General features: G+C 46.8%; 1 protein-coding gene across 10 annotated transcripts in view; it reads left to right on the forward strand.

The window, feature by feature from the left end:
- LOC149340280 (thrombospondin type-1 domain-containing protein 7A-like) overlaps nucleotides 1-18,816 on the forward strand; it is a 360,309-nt gene that overhangs the window by 165,175 nt on the left and 176,318 nt on the right. For all 10 annotated transcript variants that reach the window (XM_089549023.1, XM_089549024.1, XM_089549025.1 and 7 more), the window contains 8 exons: nucleotides 2,477-2,663; nucleotides 3,843-4,065; nucleotides 9,014-9,405; nucleotides 10,231-10,500; nucleotides 13,104-13,207; nucleotides 13,861-14,025; nucleotides 15,679-15,884; nucleotides 18,036-18,231. In XM_089549023.1, coding sequence (XP_089405149.1) covers nucleotides 2,477-2,663; nucleotides 3,843-4,065; nucleotides 9,014-9,405; nucleotides 10,231-10,500; nucleotides 13,104-13,207; nucleotides 13,861-14,025; nucleotides 15,679-15,884; nucleotides 18,036-18,231 — 1,743 coding nt within the window. The remainder of the gene's footprint in view (nucleotides 1-2,476; nucleotides 2,664-3,842; nucleotides 4,066-9,013; nucleotides 9,406-10,230; nucleotides 10,501-13,103; nucleotides 13,208-13,860; nucleotides 14,026-15,678; nucleotides 15,885-18,035; nucleotides 18,232-18,816) is intronic.

The following is an 18,816-nucleotide window of genomic DNA, read 5'->3' on the forward strand; positions in this document are numbered from 1 at the left end:
ACCGCATTAATTTCTGGGTGGTGTCAGTGCGGCTGGGAGACTCTCCTCAGTGTCCGCGTTTGCGAGAAGCGCGAGTTTATCTGCTGCGGGTGCGAGCTGACGAACCCATCTGCTTGGCTGTAACCGAGTACTGGGGCCACAGTCGCTCCTTGTTACTGAAAAGCTGTGCTCTTGCCCCACTGCGTATTTTGACGGTAGCACCAGCCTCATTCGTAATAAGTAAGCTTTCTTTACACCTGCGGACGTTATAAGTGGGCTTGGCTATAATAGCCGTTATCTGTAAAGCAAAGAGTAGAGCAGCTGCCGGACAACGAAGGTACTTACGTCGCATTCTTCCAATAGGAAAAGAAAAAAAAAGAGCGCATTAAGTTTAATATATGGAAGCTTTACAAGTCTTTTTTTCTGCTTTGTTTTGGTTACAGCGTCTACTGGCCTCCCGAATTGCACGCCTAGCGCCAATATATTCTTTTTCCTGTGTAGTACCGGCGTAATAATCTAATTTTTTGGTTGATAAAATACACCATTTTATGTCTTCTAACAAGAATGCGTATTAATAGGCATTTTTTTTATTGACGACAATCACCCAGAAGAAACCGAATTGCAAAACCTCTTCTGACAAGGTCCAAAAAGCTAAGAACTGAATGCAAAACAGGTGCCAAGTTGGTCTGTTACGTAAAAACTAATAACTTCTACTCGAAATGAAAGATTTCACCTATAGGTGCAGGCTTGGTCAAAAATTTTTCAGGCCGCAGGGTCTGATTTTGAGCCAGGCAATGGAGCACTTACGCTATCATAGAGGACCGCAAGATCTTAAAAGGTGAGCAGAGGAATTTATTTACCAAGAATCAGAGCAGGAGATTTTTCGCCAAACTGCTGAAACAAAAACCACGTGTCCCAAAGACTTTTGGCTAAGCGTGTTCATAACCACCACACATACCTTTCATGGGTATACCCCATTCAGCTTAGGCTAAGCGGCCAAATGAGCCATTAGGTGGGCGGTGCGTGAATGGAACATACCGTCACGGAAGCAGCCAGAGTCACGGTTTGCGCACTTCTGAGGAAGGCGATGAGAACTGACAGCGCCTTCACGCAGAATATCAGGGTCACGCTGAAAAGAGGCTTCACCCGCAAGACCACCCGACAGTTTCCCGCTTCCCCTTCTTTTCCAGGGGAGAGAATTCGCGAAGCGCTGTACATTTTCGCTCGAACTGGAGAAAGAGAGGAACACAACACAAAAGGAACCTATGCCACCCACTAAAATCGGCGGACACTTGACTCGGCCTCTTGTCAGAAACCTACGCGCTGTGAGGGTGTTACGTGAAGCCTTTGAGGAGGCCACGCAGCGCCTCTTGTCAGCCTCCAAGGCACATAGCTGTCTCTCCGAATAGCCGCGCTAATGCTCTCTTGTTCTGACAGGCGCGCTAAAACTGGCTCTTTGCTTTGCCGAAAAATGTGGAAGCTGCGTTTTACCCCCTGGGACGTTTTTGACAGCCGCCGGGGACGTGCGTGGGCTATACAGTCATGGTTGTTTTCTTTCCAACGTCCCCGTATCAGAGTTTTAGCCACTCTAGCATTGTCCAAATAGGTCATGCGGTGCACTTTGAAGCTGTAACGGTCGTTTTCAAAGATATGGGTGTAAAAGAGGAGAAATAGCCTTTGTTGGCGTTATTGATGCTCTATTTTAGACAGCAAAATGGAAAGGTGAGAAGATTATGCTAAAAAAATTATAACAAAATCCCCTTCATGATCTGTAATTTCTTTTAGCCTGTTGCTGTCACAACAATTGTGCTTGCGAGCACTGATTTGCTGCTACCCAGAGCATGTTCAGACCGTGAAATGGGTGAAAAGACCGCAGAAAACAGCAGTGCATTCAATGTAGAGAGAGCAAACCACGTGTCTAGTACGACTGAACTGTGTGTTCGGCAGCTCCTAAAGCCGCTACCGCCAGGAAGACAAAAAATGAGGATGAAATTCTGTGAGTTTAACTGCACATGCTTACATCCAGACTATTTTTAACCAAATGTTATCTCTAGATATTGCGTGTTTAGGCCAAAACACGCCCTGAACGTGTTCTAGACAAGCGTTTTGCCCTATGTATATGCACAAACATGTGAAAAGAACCGAACAATTTTCAAGATGTCTAGTCTACCTGCAGCAAGTTTACAAAATTTCTGGAGATATGACAAGTGCATGGAGCAGTTTGTGGGGGTACAGATCGTATTACAGTGCAAAACGAGCATAATTAAGTGCAAATGAATGCTTTTATGAATTGTACCCATGCAGTAAACTTCTGTGATCGCATTACACAAAACATTTTTTTTACTCGTAGAGGACCGGAAGCTGTGTTAATCTGAAGTGCGCATTGCATAAGGGTATCCATGACAATTATGGCGGAAAAACCAGAAAGAGTTAGTTTGGATTAGTATTTCGATTACGCTCGCTTATGATTTCCGGTGTTTGCCGGCGCTGAAAGCAGGGCCGTGGCTTCCCTGTGTGCCGGAGGAGGGCGGCTGCGGTCGTGGATGGCGGGGCAGAACCGTGCGGTGCGTGGACATGCGTGGCCATTCCGTTCCGGACAGGCGCTGCCGGCGTCACGTGAGGCCGCATCCCGTGCAGTCGTGCCACACCGCGTGTGAAGACGACGAAGTCCGCCAGTCACTCAGGTGAGCGTCCCTGTTTTCTCTGCACTGTGAAAAAGGGGAAGGTGAGGACTATAGCTCTGAGACGATTGCGACATAACACCCGTCTTTTATGGAGAACCAGACTAACGCGCGAAGATGTGGTTCCTGCTTTCTGAGACTGGAGAAGGTGAAGCATGCTCTACTGGCTCTGCATATTCTAAAGCAAATCAGTGCGACAAGCTTACCCCTGTCATTATTGTGATTAGCCGCGTTTTTGAGAGCTAGCTTCGAAACTTATTTTGGTCAGAGCTATGACACTGATCTTCATATTTTCTCTCTACTAATATGTCTGTCGATCTATGCAAAGGTAACCTGCGGCATCACCAGCAGTTCACGGGCGTGTGTTCTGTAAACATTTAAGGCGCCATTTGCTATTTTCATGAAAAGCAAATAACTTTTTGAATAAATATTAGATTTAGGTGTCAAGAAAGACAATTTTGCAGTTTTCCAGCGCAAACTACCAGCGGCTCTGCGGTTTGCAATTTAGTGCGGTCTCGTTGTGGCCTTAAAAAAGCATGTTATTTGCAACATGAAGGATTCTAAATTTCCCTCAAGCAAAGAAATCACAGCTGGGTACAGCATACTGCCAGCAAAAGCTCTGACGTCGCTCTGTACCTTTTGGCTCCCTCCGTTTCCCTCGCTCTCTGCTACTGGCTATGTGAACGACGCAATCTTAACTCATGTTTTCAAACAAGAGTAACGGAAGAAGAGTGGCGAGGATCAGAACACTGGCTTCTCCAAACTGCCGCAGTATCCATTTCCTCCACTGCCATCTGTTCAGCTAGGATACTACGAAAACTTAGTTTTCAATAAACTTTCAAGCCGACTAGATATTAGACCGTTTCAGTTCGAGCTATATATATATATATACCGGAAACTGGCATCGCAGTCACGACTTTGTGCAACAACGCGAAAAGCCATGGGTACATTCTACTATATGACGAAGCGAAGGTTTTACGCCCGTAAAAGTGGAAAAACCAAAAAAAGACGAAAGAAATATAGAAGCTATAGCACAGGACCGTTGACAAACTACACGCACGCCTTTGCTCACTGATATCACTGGCAGGCAATTATTTACAAGGTCACACAGCATGGCCAACCAACTACTCACACTCTCATATATCTCATGCCACTGGTTTCGCTCTTGTATCACGCTTCTAGGTGGCAGGCGGGCGAGTGGAGTGCTTGCGAGGCGGTCAACGGAAGGCCGCACCTGCGCAGCCAGTGCAGGCCCGAAGCGCGGGACGCCGAGGGCCTGGCGAGACGGAACGTGAGCTGCGTCTTCGAACCAGAGGCTGGCTCCCCCCGGGTTGTAGACGCCGCAGCCTGCGTCCACCTGCCGCAGCCGCTCAGCGAGATGCCGTGCGCTATCAGCTGCCCACAGGTAAGTCTAAAAAAAGGCCGTGCCAGGACTAAGGCGCCGTCCCAAGTGCGGTCGGTGATTTATTGAAATTAGGCTTACAGGTCCTACATGCAGGCTGGCATGCGGTTAACAGCGCTCCAAAACATTGGAGGAAGCAATTAAATGTAGAGGATACGGAACAGCATTTGTGTCGCATGCAAATGAGGCGCGCGGAGGTACGCCTGGAAAGCACCTTCGCGAAGAGTAGCGGTATTACGGACGCAGGCACTTTTGCATCGCTTCTATAAGAATTGCAAATTATGGGGGGCGTTGCGTAATACCTGGGAGGATTGCTAATATATCTCTAGCAAGTAATTCAATCCTTTCGGTGAATATTGTTTGCTGTGCTGAACATCCAACCGCGGTGCGTACTGGGACGTCACAGCATCGTTAGCAATGTTTGGGAGTATTGACGAGCGGACAATGACATCCCACGTGCTAGACGCAGAATGCTGCTTCGCAGGGATTGTTGGCTTCACGTTGCTTACCTACAGCTGCAGTACTGACACTGCACGATTAGACGATTAGACGAAATTTTCCAACTTGGAATCTTCTGGTTTCAGTTGATAGCCACAAAAATGCACTACCGATTTTATTCAGAGCCAACTGTTGCCAGCAGAAAAAGTTGCTAGGTTTGTACTTGGCTAACTCGTGACAGAAGGAAGTTTGCTCGTTTTGTGCCGGGCCAACTGGTCTCAGCAACAGGACTTAAGGCTTTTTATCGATTCCAGGGAGAACTGTGGTGTAATAACTGGCTCCCAAATGGAAACTTACAAGTTACGAATTTGGGTGTATGGTAGGAACTGAATAACACATCGCGGGCTAGTTGGTTCATCACAGTTGGTTCATCAACAGCGCAATCTACACAGGGACAAGAAAGGGTGTATCTCGTCTACTTTCTTGTCCCTGTGTAGCTTGCGCTGTTCTGCCGTGTGGTAGGAACTGAGCCGGAAGAAGTGATTATTAACAGCACAAAACAAAAAGAACAATAGTTGAGGGGTAGCTTCAGCTTGATTGTCCAACGTTTGGACAAGACAACGTTTCGACAATGTGACTGTTGTCAGTTCTGTTGTCAGAACATTGGTTGGGCAAACTAAGACTATACCCCCTCAACCCTTTTTTTATTTATTTTGTGTAGTCATGAACTGAGATTTCGCTGTTCTGTATGAGAACATTCTCCTGTCGAATTCTGATAGGTTTTTCTCCTGTTTGTGTATTAATACTGTCGTTCAACCAGCACAAATTTTCCGCCAAATCTTTAGGACTGGTAAAGTTACATAAAGAGCGCCAAAACAGGATAGAAAACTTTGCTTATTAACCATTCCCCAGAAACCTTTGAGAGAACCTTAATAATAGGATATATAAAGATGCGCCATTGGAATTATTTTGAATGGGATTTTACAAGTCCTACATATCAATTGTGTGTCTCATAGTGCTTTGTTGTTGCTCTTTGGTCGTGCTTTCCGTGTGGGATTTGAAGCTGTACATAATCTTTCACAGTTGCCAGCTCTGCATGGGGCTGCAGGTTAACAATCAAGTGCATACAAGCTGGAAGGCAAGTCAGAATTAAACTTTTGACGTTCATATATAGTAGCACTTGTGCGGCACCAAAATGAGCTAGATGTTATTGAACTCCGGGTGCTTTAATCCTACTACGAAATGAGAGGTCTTGTTAGAACATCCGCGTACGCAAAGTAAAGCCGTTCGCGCGGCGGTAGCGGTAGCAGCAAGTGTTCTCAGCTGTCATCGCAGATCAGAATGACCATCGCTCGTGGCAGCACTTTCTATGGCGACGAACTTTCGAGATCAGAAGCATGAAAACATTGTAAGTCATCTCGAACACCGTGGAAACAGTTTTCCACGTCTGCAGTATTTCCACAAAAAGCCTGGTCCCATCTGCCATGACAAAGTCATAAGGAGCAGCGCCGCAGGCAATGAAGAAGGAATACAGTCAAAGAACAAAGAAAGCTTTCCTTTTTCCACACAAAGCCTCTATTCCGCAGTCATTTCAAGGCAAATTAACACATAATTATAAATGCACCTCAGGATTCTTGCGCACAGGTAGGAGGCCTCACCACGTGCCCGTTGTGCCTACTCTACTGCAGAAGAGGGAGTGGCGGTGGGAAATAAAAGGCGAAGTATATCGACAGTTATCGGGCCGATGACTGCGGTCAACAGCACTAGTATTTTACTCCTTCCTGGGCGCAAGGTCGCATCTCTGAGCTTATTATTCCAATGTTTATAAAGCTTTCACATTCTTTGCGACTCGAAATTCCGCGAAAAGCCTCCCTCATTTTTAAATGCGCCGTTTCTGCCTGTACGAGAAGGGCACACCTAAGGTACGACGTAATAAAAACTGTTAAACATTACACTCCGAACTGGTCTGCTAAAATCAAAACGAAGACTAGGTTAACTCATAGTGGCCTCCTACTGATGGCCTCCCTGGCTAGTGGTAATGAATAGCATATTCCAGTCGGCGATCCGGAGCAACTTTTTTTTGCTCCGCGAAACAGAATAGCGTGTTTGAATAGGCGACTCGGATTCATGTCCTGAGTTCTATTTGGACCCCTCCAGTATAATTTCTAGACAGTCTACACATCTTGTTCCTTCGCAGATTCTGAGACCTGCTGCGGATTGCGGGTTGGAATACGCCATTCTTTGCACAGCGCGTAGCAAACGCTGGAGACAAGAGATAACAAGCAACGCGCATTCACGATGTAGCGCCTATTGCCAACTTTGTTGCTTTGTAATGCCATCATGGCGCGGCACTTGGAAGCACAAAATACTGCAGGTGTGTAATGCAGCCAGCACAGCACCAAAACTTTATAGCAATGTAATTTGTTTGTTTTGGCGATGGTAAGCAATTAATTATGTGCTTTCTTGTCGCTGTGAATCAAATTTTAAATAATATTTTTCAAACCTAAGTAAATACTCACGACTGTTTTATGCAACTGTTTAATCCAACATTAGCTAAAATTTTGGGCTTCCGGGAGACCTGCCAAATGAGCGCACACAAACCTTCATTCAAAATTCTGTATGAAGGAAGTGGTAGCAAAGAGGGTAACTGATTAATGCAGTATTGCCTAACTATTGCATATAACGCAATCGCCCTCAAACCGATAGTATCGACTAATGCCTAAAGTCTGAGCCTCGATGAAGTCCCATAAGTGTTAGAGGTAAATTTCTAATACATACAGTTTGTTCAGTCAATCTAGGGCGGGCACAATCCAGTAGCTTTGACTGCCATACTCTGGTAATTGGGGAACGCGGTCGTTGTACAAGGTTTGGAAACCGGTGTCTGATACCGCACTTGTAATACGATTCATTATTATTTTGAGATTATTATTGGAGCATTGCGTTACCATTTAGGGCATCGATTTAGTACTACGTTTAGCTTCAATGAAGGAAATGTATAAACTGGCTATAAAATACCTATTTTAGTGCAATGTTTGGTTCGTATCGTTTAAGGTTACTACAACTCACCAAAACAATTATATAACAATATTTTAACGTCTTGTGCGGTATCTATTCACGGATGCCCAGCTGTCCACAAATAATTCCAATTCGTTGCGTAAAAAAATGCTTCTCTTTATTTGTCGTTATTTATTTTATTTTTTTTTTTTTTTGTTCTAAACGCGTGACTTTACCATCAAAAGTTATCCAACCGTAGCGCTCGTGAAAATTATTAGCGCATACCAACCAACGATCCGAAGCAGGTTTTCTTGCACCGCAAAACCGAAGAGCGTGTTTCAGTGGGTGATTTGTACTCAGGCCCCGGATTCTGATTGCACCGGACGGATATCTTGCTGCCTCACGGATTCGTTGAGTTGCTCCAGATAGCCGATTGGAATAAGCTGTAAGACAGCAATCAAAAACGTTTCACGCGAAAGCTATTCGCTGCACTTTCTATGGCACAGTTTTTCTAGACGGGTTGAACCCCCCCCCCCCCCCCCCCCCCCCGCGCACCCAGCCGGCGGATCAGCCTTTCAGTGACGCTGCATGTTTATTTTTTGCGCTGGAGCGGAAGAACTAACTCTGGGCGCGCGAATACAGCCAAGCAATGAATGTAACAATATAAAAATAGCGGTACCTTAGATGGAGCCACATGGTAACAATAAAATATGGCGCAAAAGGAACAAAAAAAAGCGGAGAATCTGTCGATAAAACTTTCGGGGCCTGCAACGAGAACTGCTGGTTTGACATGAATGAAAATTGACATCAAGGACCCGGAAAGAAAAAGGAAGAAAATGTTGGGAAAGAAATTTTGCTATCTACTTCTAACTTTTCAGAAGCGTAAAGGGCAGAACCCTTACTGAAAAGTGGGCTTTGCAAGCCACGATATTTCTTTGGTGCATATGCTAGCGAAAGATCGACCGGAGTAACTGACATCGCGCCGACGCAGCTCTCGCTTGTACCTTCACGACCGAGTATATTCAGCCGTCGAAGCTTCATAATTGCGCTGAGAAATAACGTGATCGAGAAAATTCGAGATAACTGCGCTGTCATCCAGTTGGCCGGGTCTGTGAACACGGCGAGCGTCGGAATGAAAGCGAGGGGGCTAGCGCCACGCCGGCGCTTCTCGATCCAGGGCCAACGCGGTTTCGTGTTGGGCTTTCACTCCAGCCCAATAGTGCAATTTGTTGACGGCTCATTTTTTTCTTTATGGGTGTTTACCGTCCCAAGCGACTGAGGCTATGAGGACGCCGTAGTGAAGGGCTCCGGAAAATTCAACCATCTGGGGTTCTTTCACGTGCACTGACATCGCACAGTACACGGGCGTCTAGAATTTCACCTCCGTCGAAATTCGACCGCCGCGGCCGGGATCAAACCCGCGTCTTTAGGGTTAGCAGCCGAACCATAACCACTCAGCCTCCGTGGCGGCCTTTGCTGAGTGTCGAGTAACGACTCTCTCTCTCATCTTTGCGCACAGGACTGCGTTGTCACTCCATTCGAGTCCTGGCCCGAGTGTCACAACGCCAGCAGCTGCAAGTCTCACAGCCTCAGTAGACGACGAATAGTGCTCGTGGGTCCGTCGAACGGTGGTGCCGAGTGTCCCGCGCTGTCCGAGACCAAGCAGTGCCCGGCCCGACCGGGATGCCGCGAGTGGCGCAAGCGCAAGTCGCGTAGGAAAGCGCCCACGGACTACGTGCTCAGGGCTGGGCCCTGGAGCGAGTGCCAAAGTGACTACTCTACGCAGCAGCACGAGATGCAAGGGACTCAGGCAGGGTCGGATCTGCCAGTCGCATTCCGACGACCGCAGGTGGGAACGCGCCGAAGGAAGGTTGCCTGCCTCGACAGCAACGGTGTACAAGTGGACATCGGGTAAGACCTATTATCGATCTACGGCACCTGAATAACCATGTGAGGCTAAGTTTCAGATGGAATGTCTATTAGACAGCTTCATCACTATTGCGCTCTCACGAATTGAGAGCAGTCGGTTGCCAACCTAGGCATGAACATTCCAAAGGATTTTGGCTCTCTGGGGCACTGGCAGAAATTGAAATTCTGTATTCGCCAGAAGGCGCATTTAGAGTATTTGAAAGCGCAATTTAATGGTAAACCTGGTTGCATACTCCTAACAGCAGCATCCCATCATCATTCTTCTGTTCCCCTCGCGTCGAACATGGAATGAGAGTGGTAACAAGATAGCTGTTCCGGAAGTGATAGAAATTAGTTGGGCTGCAGTTTCAAAAGCTTAAACAGTCGGCTCGGACCTGATTAACATGACTCGTTTGCGAAAAAACAGAGCTCCACACTGTCGATTGGGATAAAGGGCGCATTTAAATTAAACTGTGCAGGCAGGCTGCGAGAAACTTCAGCTGCTCTGTTTTCTCCGTGCTCTGAGAAACCTCTCAAAACCAGCAGGCAGGCACAAGCACAACACAGGAGAAGAGAAGAGCACCAGACTAGTCTGGTCTCTTGTGTTGCGTCTTCCGGCTGGTTTTGAGATGAATCAGTACCAACCCGCCCAGTCGTCAGCCTTGTTGAGGTTCTGCGAAACCTTTGTGGTCATATCCTCACGCGTTTCCAGCAGGTGCCTGTGCTGCGGTAGAAGCATGTTTTGCCGTTCCAGCGGCTTAGTTGTCGTTCTCGAAAAGGGTGCCCTCTTCCGAAAGCTGTCCGAGTGACACCTGCCGACGCTCGCAGGAAGTGCCGTCGAAGTGACGGGCAGCAGCGCCCTCTACCACATGACGCCGAGTCGTGCGTCGTGTCCGTTGACTGCGGCGTGTCGCCGTGGTCTCCCTGGCACCTGGAGAGCGATGGTTGTCATCTGGACAGCGGCGACACCTGGGCCGGTAGCCGGCGGCTCATGCGCCGGCTGCGCTACGTGCAGCAGCTCCCGTACGGCGCCGGAAAGCCGTGCCCGCCACTCGTGGAGACGGCCGTTCAAGTGGACCACCTCCCCCTCTGTTCTAGGTGGGAATGGACATCTTAAGCTAGGGACGCCGTGCTGCTGGGCGAATGGCTCCTCTAATATCTATGAAGATGCGAACAATAGAAAAGAAAAACCGCGGCCTCTGTCAGGGACGAAGAATAAGTAGACGAGTGATTGCTTGAACATTAAGGACCGGTAGGTAAAGTAGTCTAATGCAATGGACGTTTGATAAGGATTGAACACAGCGGAGGAGTTAACCAAGTTTTCCCATAAATGGATTAATAATTCCTGCCCGTACATCACGAAACGCGCCATGTATGTTTACTGAGCTAAATAAGCCTTGCATTTTATTACAAAAAAAAATTTAGTTGTTCTGCACGATTCCCTCACTCCGGTTCGGGCATGGCACGACTAGTGCATACCAGTTCAGGGATATTTTGCCCGTCATTTGGTGTCATATATTGCGCGACTGATACATACCAGTTCCGGGATATTTTCCCCGTCATCGGGTGTCATATATCCCTGACACCCGACACGTCTTTAAGGATATAATAAATGAAGATGATGCTATACTTTTTATTTGGAAGTGATTGTGTGTCTTTAATGATTGCAATATTTAAATTTAGTGATATCTTTCCGTCACATTGATATCCTAAAATTCCCGATGGGTCTTCAAGGATATACTTAATGACGATGCGTTATGCTTTCCTTTTGGCACTGCATGTGACCTGTTCAAAAGAGAAAAAAAAATGAAAGTCTGTTCCTTGCCACAGTCGCCACACAGGCAGGCCGTCAAACATGAAACCTCTTCTTCGCCGTGAAGGCAAAAAAAAATTGTTATATTCGTATACAGCAAATCTTAGAGACACAGTCTAGTGCTAGGTGTGCATTGCGCAGCTTGCAGGCCTTATCCGCTGCAAATGAGGCGCAGTAAATGTCAGCGAATATAAGAAAAACTGCCGACGTCGAAATAAAATAGCGAAAAACACACCGAGGTTTTTCATGCGGTACCATGCGTTTCGCCCGCAGGCAAGAAAGCGTACATTTATTACTAAGTAGACTACTTTCTAAAACTGCGGTTATTTCCTGGTTAGTCAGAGCACACACTTTAAGCGATGAAAAAAAAAAAGTACGCACCTCTGTTGCCCTCGCTTAGGATAGAAATCCTCCCGTCAGGCTCAAGACACATAAAATATTTCGTGCCCTGGCCCTTGAGCCTGCTCGTTTCGCCGACTCCGCGAGAGGAGCTACATCATTCATGCATGGAACACCGGGGAGTTATTTCGGCTGAAGCATTAAACTAACAGCACTCGACAAAACCACAACAGGACGCGGCGAAGAAACCAGAGCACTCAGATTCTTGTAAGCCTTCTAGTCTCGAGGTACTTTGTCACGGGAGTCTTAGCAGTCACGCAAGCTAGAAAAGAGCTTACCGTCCAGGCGCAGACTGCAGTAAACCTGGCCCCAGTATGTCTTTTTTTAGGCATCTTCGCAAAGGTTGAAGATCCATCATGACAAAAGCTTCGGGGTCAATCTGCTTGCCGGTGGCCATAAATGAAATTTTTTGTGGAAAAAACATTTCCCGCACATGTGCCTCAAATTCGCTCTGTTACAAGCATGGGTATAAACCTGGTAACTTATATAAACATAAGTTTAGTTTTAAAATTTTCTTTTTTTAACCAGGTAAATATGCTTTTTGAAAGTACGTTGCACAAATACAATGGGAGCTTCAGCCATTCTTTCTTTCTCCAAATGCATTTTCTTGTAGAGAAGAAATGCGTGCAAAAAATGTTCTGTTATTTCCTGCTTCAAGGGTAGATCGTAGTCGTTTAACTGTAGCGTTGTTAACTGTTGATCAGGTCGAGTGTGTTTGTTGCTTCGGTCCATAGCGCCGCCTTTTCGAAGCCGCCAGCAGGTCTTCATATACTTTTGTTATAATCAAGCCAGCTGAGAGCTCATAGCCTTACAACATTTCAATATTTGGGCATTACAGGATTACAACATTGCTGACTTAAATTTGAGGGTGCGCTTGGGGCGGTCAACCGTATCAACGTAGAAGTTTTAGGCTATATTTCCGCAATCCCTTTCTGCTCACAGATGGCGGCTACTAAGTGTTGATTGTACTAACACTTTTTATGCAGCGTGGTTTTAGCAGGAGTAATCTTCCTCGCGATGTTCCTGGGGTTTTAGAAGTTGTTTTGCGCTGCGCTATTCTACAACAGATCGGTTCACCCCACCGTAACCTTCCCAGTTTCGAACCGTGATGATACCATACCATACGGTTACCTCTGAGTACCGTCTATTATTGTTTTATTCATAGCCTGTAACTTATTCTAAGGTCCTCCCCCACACCCTCACCCGCCCAACCTTCACATGCGAATACTGATATGGATTACTCTCTCGCACTCAGAGTAGCTTCAGGCTTTTCCTCTCTCACTCTGTAGTACACTGCAACGTATCTGAAAACCGCACATCTCTTCTCAATGTCGCTTGTAGGAGGGACTGTCTGTATCCGCGAGCACAGATCCCTGCGAGGCGCCAGAAGTTCCAGCCCTTGGCATTAATGGGCTTCTCTACCTATGATAGAGTATGGACTTTTTAGCAGTCTTTCCATTTCTTGATCGCCATTCTCTTGCACGTGCAGTTTCAGCTGGGCAACGTCAGAGTGGAGTGCCTGTGTACCGGTGCCTGGTGCTGTCTGCAACGGCGGCACGCGACAGAGGAACGTCACGTGCGTCAGGACCAAAGGTCAGTTGTGTAAGCTGCTTATCAACCTGGGACTCAGCTGGCTGTCCTTAGGTCGTTATTTCATGCTCTCTAATCTCACGGTGGTAGCCGTAGAGCGCGTTTTTTTTTTTTTTTTACAGCAGTGTGGTGCCCCGGAACCGGCACTGCCAAAGAGGCGAGAACATCGTAACGAGCCGCTTCTATAAAGGTTTCATCTTTGTTGGTCAGTTGTAGATGGCCCCGGTGCCGACGGGCTCTTCATGCGGAGTCTGACTAAGGTTGCTGTGTTCAACCCCGAACTGAATGATGTTGTACCTGCTTGCCAGTGTTCTACAGTGTGATGCTGTACACGTGCGGGAGTAATTGTGCTCGCTTACGCGCTCTTGATGGAACAAATTGAGCTCGAGTTATTACGTCGCTGTTATTAGGCCTCTTTATGAGCCTGAACTTTTGAGCCGGGTAGAGGGACAAGCGTCACTGAGGAATTCGCGCTACAAGGAACATACACACGGAAACATAAACGGACGAAGCGCATGCGCTTCGTCCGTTTATGTTTCCGTGTGTATGTCCCTTGTAGCGCGAATTGATCATTATGAAGCACCAACTAGCCCCCGCTCTTGCAGTGTCACTGAGGCTCGATAAGCAGGTCCATTTTGCTATTCCTCGCTCCACAGATTGGACGCCAGTGTCGAGTGAACTGTGCTCACCACACCCGCGACCGCCAGTGCAAGAACAATGCCGCGTCCCATGCCCCATCGACTGCCAGGTGTCTCACTGGTCGTCTTGGGGGCATTGTCTGCCTCACATTCGTGGATCAGCTTTTCCAGCGCCCGAAGAAGGTAAGCAAGTGCTGACAACCGATGGTCGTTTCAGTTCTTATGCGCCAGCTGTAGCAGTCGAAAACATTTGAAAGTTCTCAGGCCGATCCATGAGTAAAACAACCTAATGGCAATCATACAGCGAAGCTCGGTTTGCCGTCCTAGCTTTTTGAGCGGGAATACAACGCATACTACTGCCCTCCTCGCTGACTTAAGCATCACGAGTGAATTTAGTAGGCGCTTGCTAAGTTCATGAATAATATTAATTATAAGGCTGTGGACTGTCGGGGTTGCACTCTAAGCTTCAGTAGAAAAGGAGAACGACAATGACTCGATGTGTGTGATACTCACTTGCCAAATAGATATACGAACGATCCGACCAATTGCCATAGCTTTCCAGAGTAATCGTTCTTAACAAAGATTCCTTTACGTAATAGTCAATGCCAGTGAATCGCAAAACATCCCAAATGATCGTGGCGTGCTGCAGGCATAGTGGAGAGAAGTATGCGTTGAGGTGGAGAATTCAGTCTTTACTACTTTTTGGCGCTTAATTTTTCTATACTCCATTCAGAATTCTCTAAGTTTTGTGTACCGCCTCGTGTTTCTTAATAAGAAGTCCTTTTGTGTCTTCCTCCGATCACGCTGTATGCTTGATGATGTTTTCTATTCATTTGGGCTTAATACAAAAAACTTAGTGAACCGGTGTCTTTGAACACCTTTGTAGGGTATTAGAACCCCTGGAACCCCATGGCGCTCCTGCAGCATTTATATAGGTTACTGAAATCATTACGCTCAAGATTATAGCAGTTATCCACAGCTTAGTCTTCTATCTTATAACCGAAATGCAAAAAAAAAGAACTGTTAAGGTATTGGGTGAATTGCGACCCTCATCTAAAAGTGAAAACAGCACGCATTCACCAAAGTGATCGCCCCTGTGATTTGATTCATAGGGGCGATGGTTCGCGAGTGGCGCAAGACGCTAACTGTGCCGAGAAAATCCTCTGCTAGGTCATTATTTAAAGCGCGTTTGGATGTCATAGGCATTCAAACGCGCTTTCCATTGGCAAGGTGCCTATCGGTCGGTGGTTCTCTTAGGAAGTACTGGCGTTTAAAAAGGGGTACATTTTCCAACAGGCCTATGAGTGTTTGCAAAACCGTTAAATGTTGCAATTATGTTTTTTTTACTGCATTATTTTGCTACTTTTTATACAGTGTTTCAGAGGTCGAATAGGAAGAGTCTTTCGTTTCTTCAGACGATAAAAAAACTGATACGCGTCTCGCTGTCACACGGAAGGGAGTGCTCTTATCTGCTCTTTGCATTTTGCTCTTCTGTGGTCAGCGTTAACATTTATATAAAGTCGAGGGAAAGCCGTAGGATTAGTTTCTTCTAGGAAGTATTGCTGAGAAATCTCTTGCGCGGGTAACATTAACCAGAATTCGGGACAGCACCCAGACAGTGCCGCTAGCCTATCGGCCTATGTTCTATTCAGTTGCCACTCGGTAATTCTTTCTTTATTAAGCAACATGTTATGTTAATGTGCTATTTTTCATTGCTCAAATACAGGCGCTACGTGAAGGCAGACAAGGAAATTAGAAGTGCTTGTCCCGTATTCATGGCAATGAAGATGTATGAATGCAAGATGCAAGTGCTGTCGTTGCACGTTGTTGGCGCAGGCTACCGCGTTCGTACGCGCACCGTGGTGTTGGCGCCCTCCCATGGTGGTGGCAAGTGCCCGCACCTGAAGGAGGTCGAAACTTGCGACCGCGCTGTGCTCTCGCACTGGGAGCCCAAGCCCTGGGGTCCTTGCAAGCCCCTGCCCGGAGCAACCTGCGGAGAAGGTTTACAGACGCGGGACGCAAGTTGCGTTTTCTTCGACGGGGTACGACGTGCCTCACAATCGCATTCAGGCGCTGCGCTGAATCCATGCACTCACACTTATGCTATATTAACATGTTCACTGTATCGTGGATCACCGATGGGTCTTGCCGTTTATTCATGCTGTGTGGCCACTAATACCGGCTCACACGATGAAGAACTAGGACGGATTTTATTGCAAGGTCCTCCTTCCTAATCCCCACAAAATAATCTGGCCCATAGCTTCATTGTGTAACCCAGCATTCGTGGCCGCAGAGCACGAATACGTGACCTGACCCACCGGTGACCCACAACGCAGTGAACGTGTTAAAGAGTCGTCGACGTTGTATTCCCAACGTATCATTACGAGACTCTTTTCCTCGCTTTTCGTTATGGAGCCGGGGTAACCACTCTGCTTCCGCTGCACGGTGAAAGGATAGGCTCGTTAAGTATCTACGCTTCCACAGTTGCCGTAGAATGCAGGAAACATTTTGTAGTAGCAAGAACTACTGTAGTTAGGTTTGGTTTATGGGGCTTAACATCCCAAAGCAACTCAGGCCACGAGGGACACCGTAGAGGAGGGCTCCGGATAATTTGGACCACATGGGGTAACTTAACGTGCGCTGACATCGTACAGTACACGGGTCTCTTGCATTTAACCTCCATGGAAATGCGACCGCCGTGGCCGGGATCAAACCCAGGTCGTTCGGACCAGCGGCCGAGTTTTACATCAACAGATACGTTGGCTTCAAGAGAGGGCTTTATTTACAGCCGACAGAGGGAGCAGGCACACACACATAACTGATGCATGGATCAACTAGTACTGCCTCCCAAACGCTATCTTCATGATGTTTTTATAGGCACGGGCGAGGGGCTGTAAATAAAGCCGTTTCTTGAAGCGAATGTCTTCTCTGTTGATGCAACACTAAGCACCATAACCACAGAGCCACCGCGGCGGCAGAACTATAGTTGTGTTTTGGGAAACAAATATTTCGCAACAAAAGCTCCGGACAAGGCCAGAATGGCTGCCGACTCATGCGCGTGTCTGAAATAATTATCGTAAATTTAATTTCTGAGATACCTGACTTTCATCAAATCCATATCATGCAGCTAAATGGCTCCTTTACACCCGATTAGATAAAAAAAAAACTCGATGACTCTCTCTTGGGTGACACGACGTAAATGCGTGAGCGGACGCCGTTACGAACTACTCTCTTTGACCACAAACCGATTTTTTTTATTTCTTTCATTTTTAGTGCTTGGTGACTTCGTTCTCGTCATCTTCTTTTAGCGCCGCAACATCAATCATTGTCTACTTTACATTCATATTTCTGTAGGAGACCTCATACCATTCCTGACGCAGTGGTGCAGTGGTTAAGCGATGCGCGACGGCTCTGCGATGGCAGGTGCTGCCATCGACGGGGCTTGTGCCTCCAACGTAGCTTTTTCGGGCAACCTTTCGCGACTAATCATTATTCAACTTCCCATCGGCAGTTTGCTTACAATTCGGGGGGCAGGGCTTCAGTCCTAGAGCTTCACTTTTAGGGCTTCACCTGTAAGGCTTCACTTTAGAGCTTCATAGAGCTTCACTTTCTGCGCGACACGTCCTCTTTATACAATGCTTCAGCATTAAAAATAAAAGAAAAAATTGTTAAGACACTATGCCAGATCAATAAGGTCACTCGCCACCGCTTTTATCATCTAAGTGACTCACATTATCCAGGATGCCTGAGCTGTATCTGAAGTACCTACATAGGTCTGTCTTAAGTCGATTACTCGATACCACATTTCTGGAGCAGAAAGTCGGGATCACGTGCTCTTTTGGGGTGATCATCATTTCCAGGCGTGGCGCAGATATGCCTAATCGCTTTTCGTGCATCCTCAGTACTTTACTATTATAGTGCCATTGTAGCGCGACCGAGCACTTGCTCAACTGTGAGAGCAGGTTGAGTGTAATCGAACCATTCTTTAACTAGATTCTATTTGCCTGATTTTATGAGTGGATGATTTCGATAATAACGAGGTCGAGAAGACGAAGTGAGAAAAAAGAATTGTTGAAGTTAAAAATTCAATGAAATCTCTATAGTATCGAAGCCATGTATAATGATTGATACATCACACTACCGGGTTCTAGTTTGTGTTGTTTTATCGCATCCTGAGTCCTTCGGTAATGCAGAAAGTGGTGGACGACGCGTACTGCATCATCTACGAGTCTCCAGTCAACAAAGAGCAGAAGTGCTCTGTTCCCTGTCCCGAAGACTGCGTGCTGTCCGACTGGTCCCCATGGTCCCCGTGTTCTTCACCATGCGCCGACAGAATGGACTATGGCATCCATATGCGGAACAGATCCATACTTGGGTACCCAGGGAGGGGTAAGCTCTGCTCTCTCTCTTTCGCAATTTGTCAAGGGTAAGATCAAGGACCGAACTCCTATAGCTGCCACCTCATCACGGCTATTTTTAAGTTACCATCATATCTGCTATGTATCGGGCTTCATTCTATCAACTGCATTGCTATCATAACCACCCTAACCATTACCATCCTGGTTACACCAACAGCAGCATAAATGCCGCTCCTAATGATCCCTGTCGCATGGAATGGATGCAAATAATAAGAAATAGTAAGTAATCTCACCGCCTCTCCACGCGGACTTCGATGCACCTGGGCTGGACTGGGCTGTCGCGACAATTGATATTAGGGGCGTTCGTTTAGTTATCTCGTGCCGTATTCTTTAAAAGTAAGGATCATGATTCGCTTAAGCAAGCTATGTTCTCAACTTGGCGCCAACAACTTGACGTAGCCAGTCAAATGACGAAGACGCATGACTGACTTTAATTAAAGAGCGGTAAAACAACATGGACATGTCGTATTTCCTTTTTGCGTTGCAGCTAAAGGTAGCCTCTTCGGATATTACGGCAGTGAAAATTCAGTCTCTGAACATCAGAATCGATCGCTTC

This window comes from Amblyomma mixtum, chromosome 6 (genome assembly GCF_055824585.1).
Source record: "Amblyomma mixtum isolate Tamu chromosome 6, ASM5582458v1, whole genome shotgun sequence".
Lineage (NCBI taxonomy): Eukaryota > Metazoa > Arthropoda > Arachnida > Ixodida > Ixodidae > Amblyomma > Amblyomma mixtum.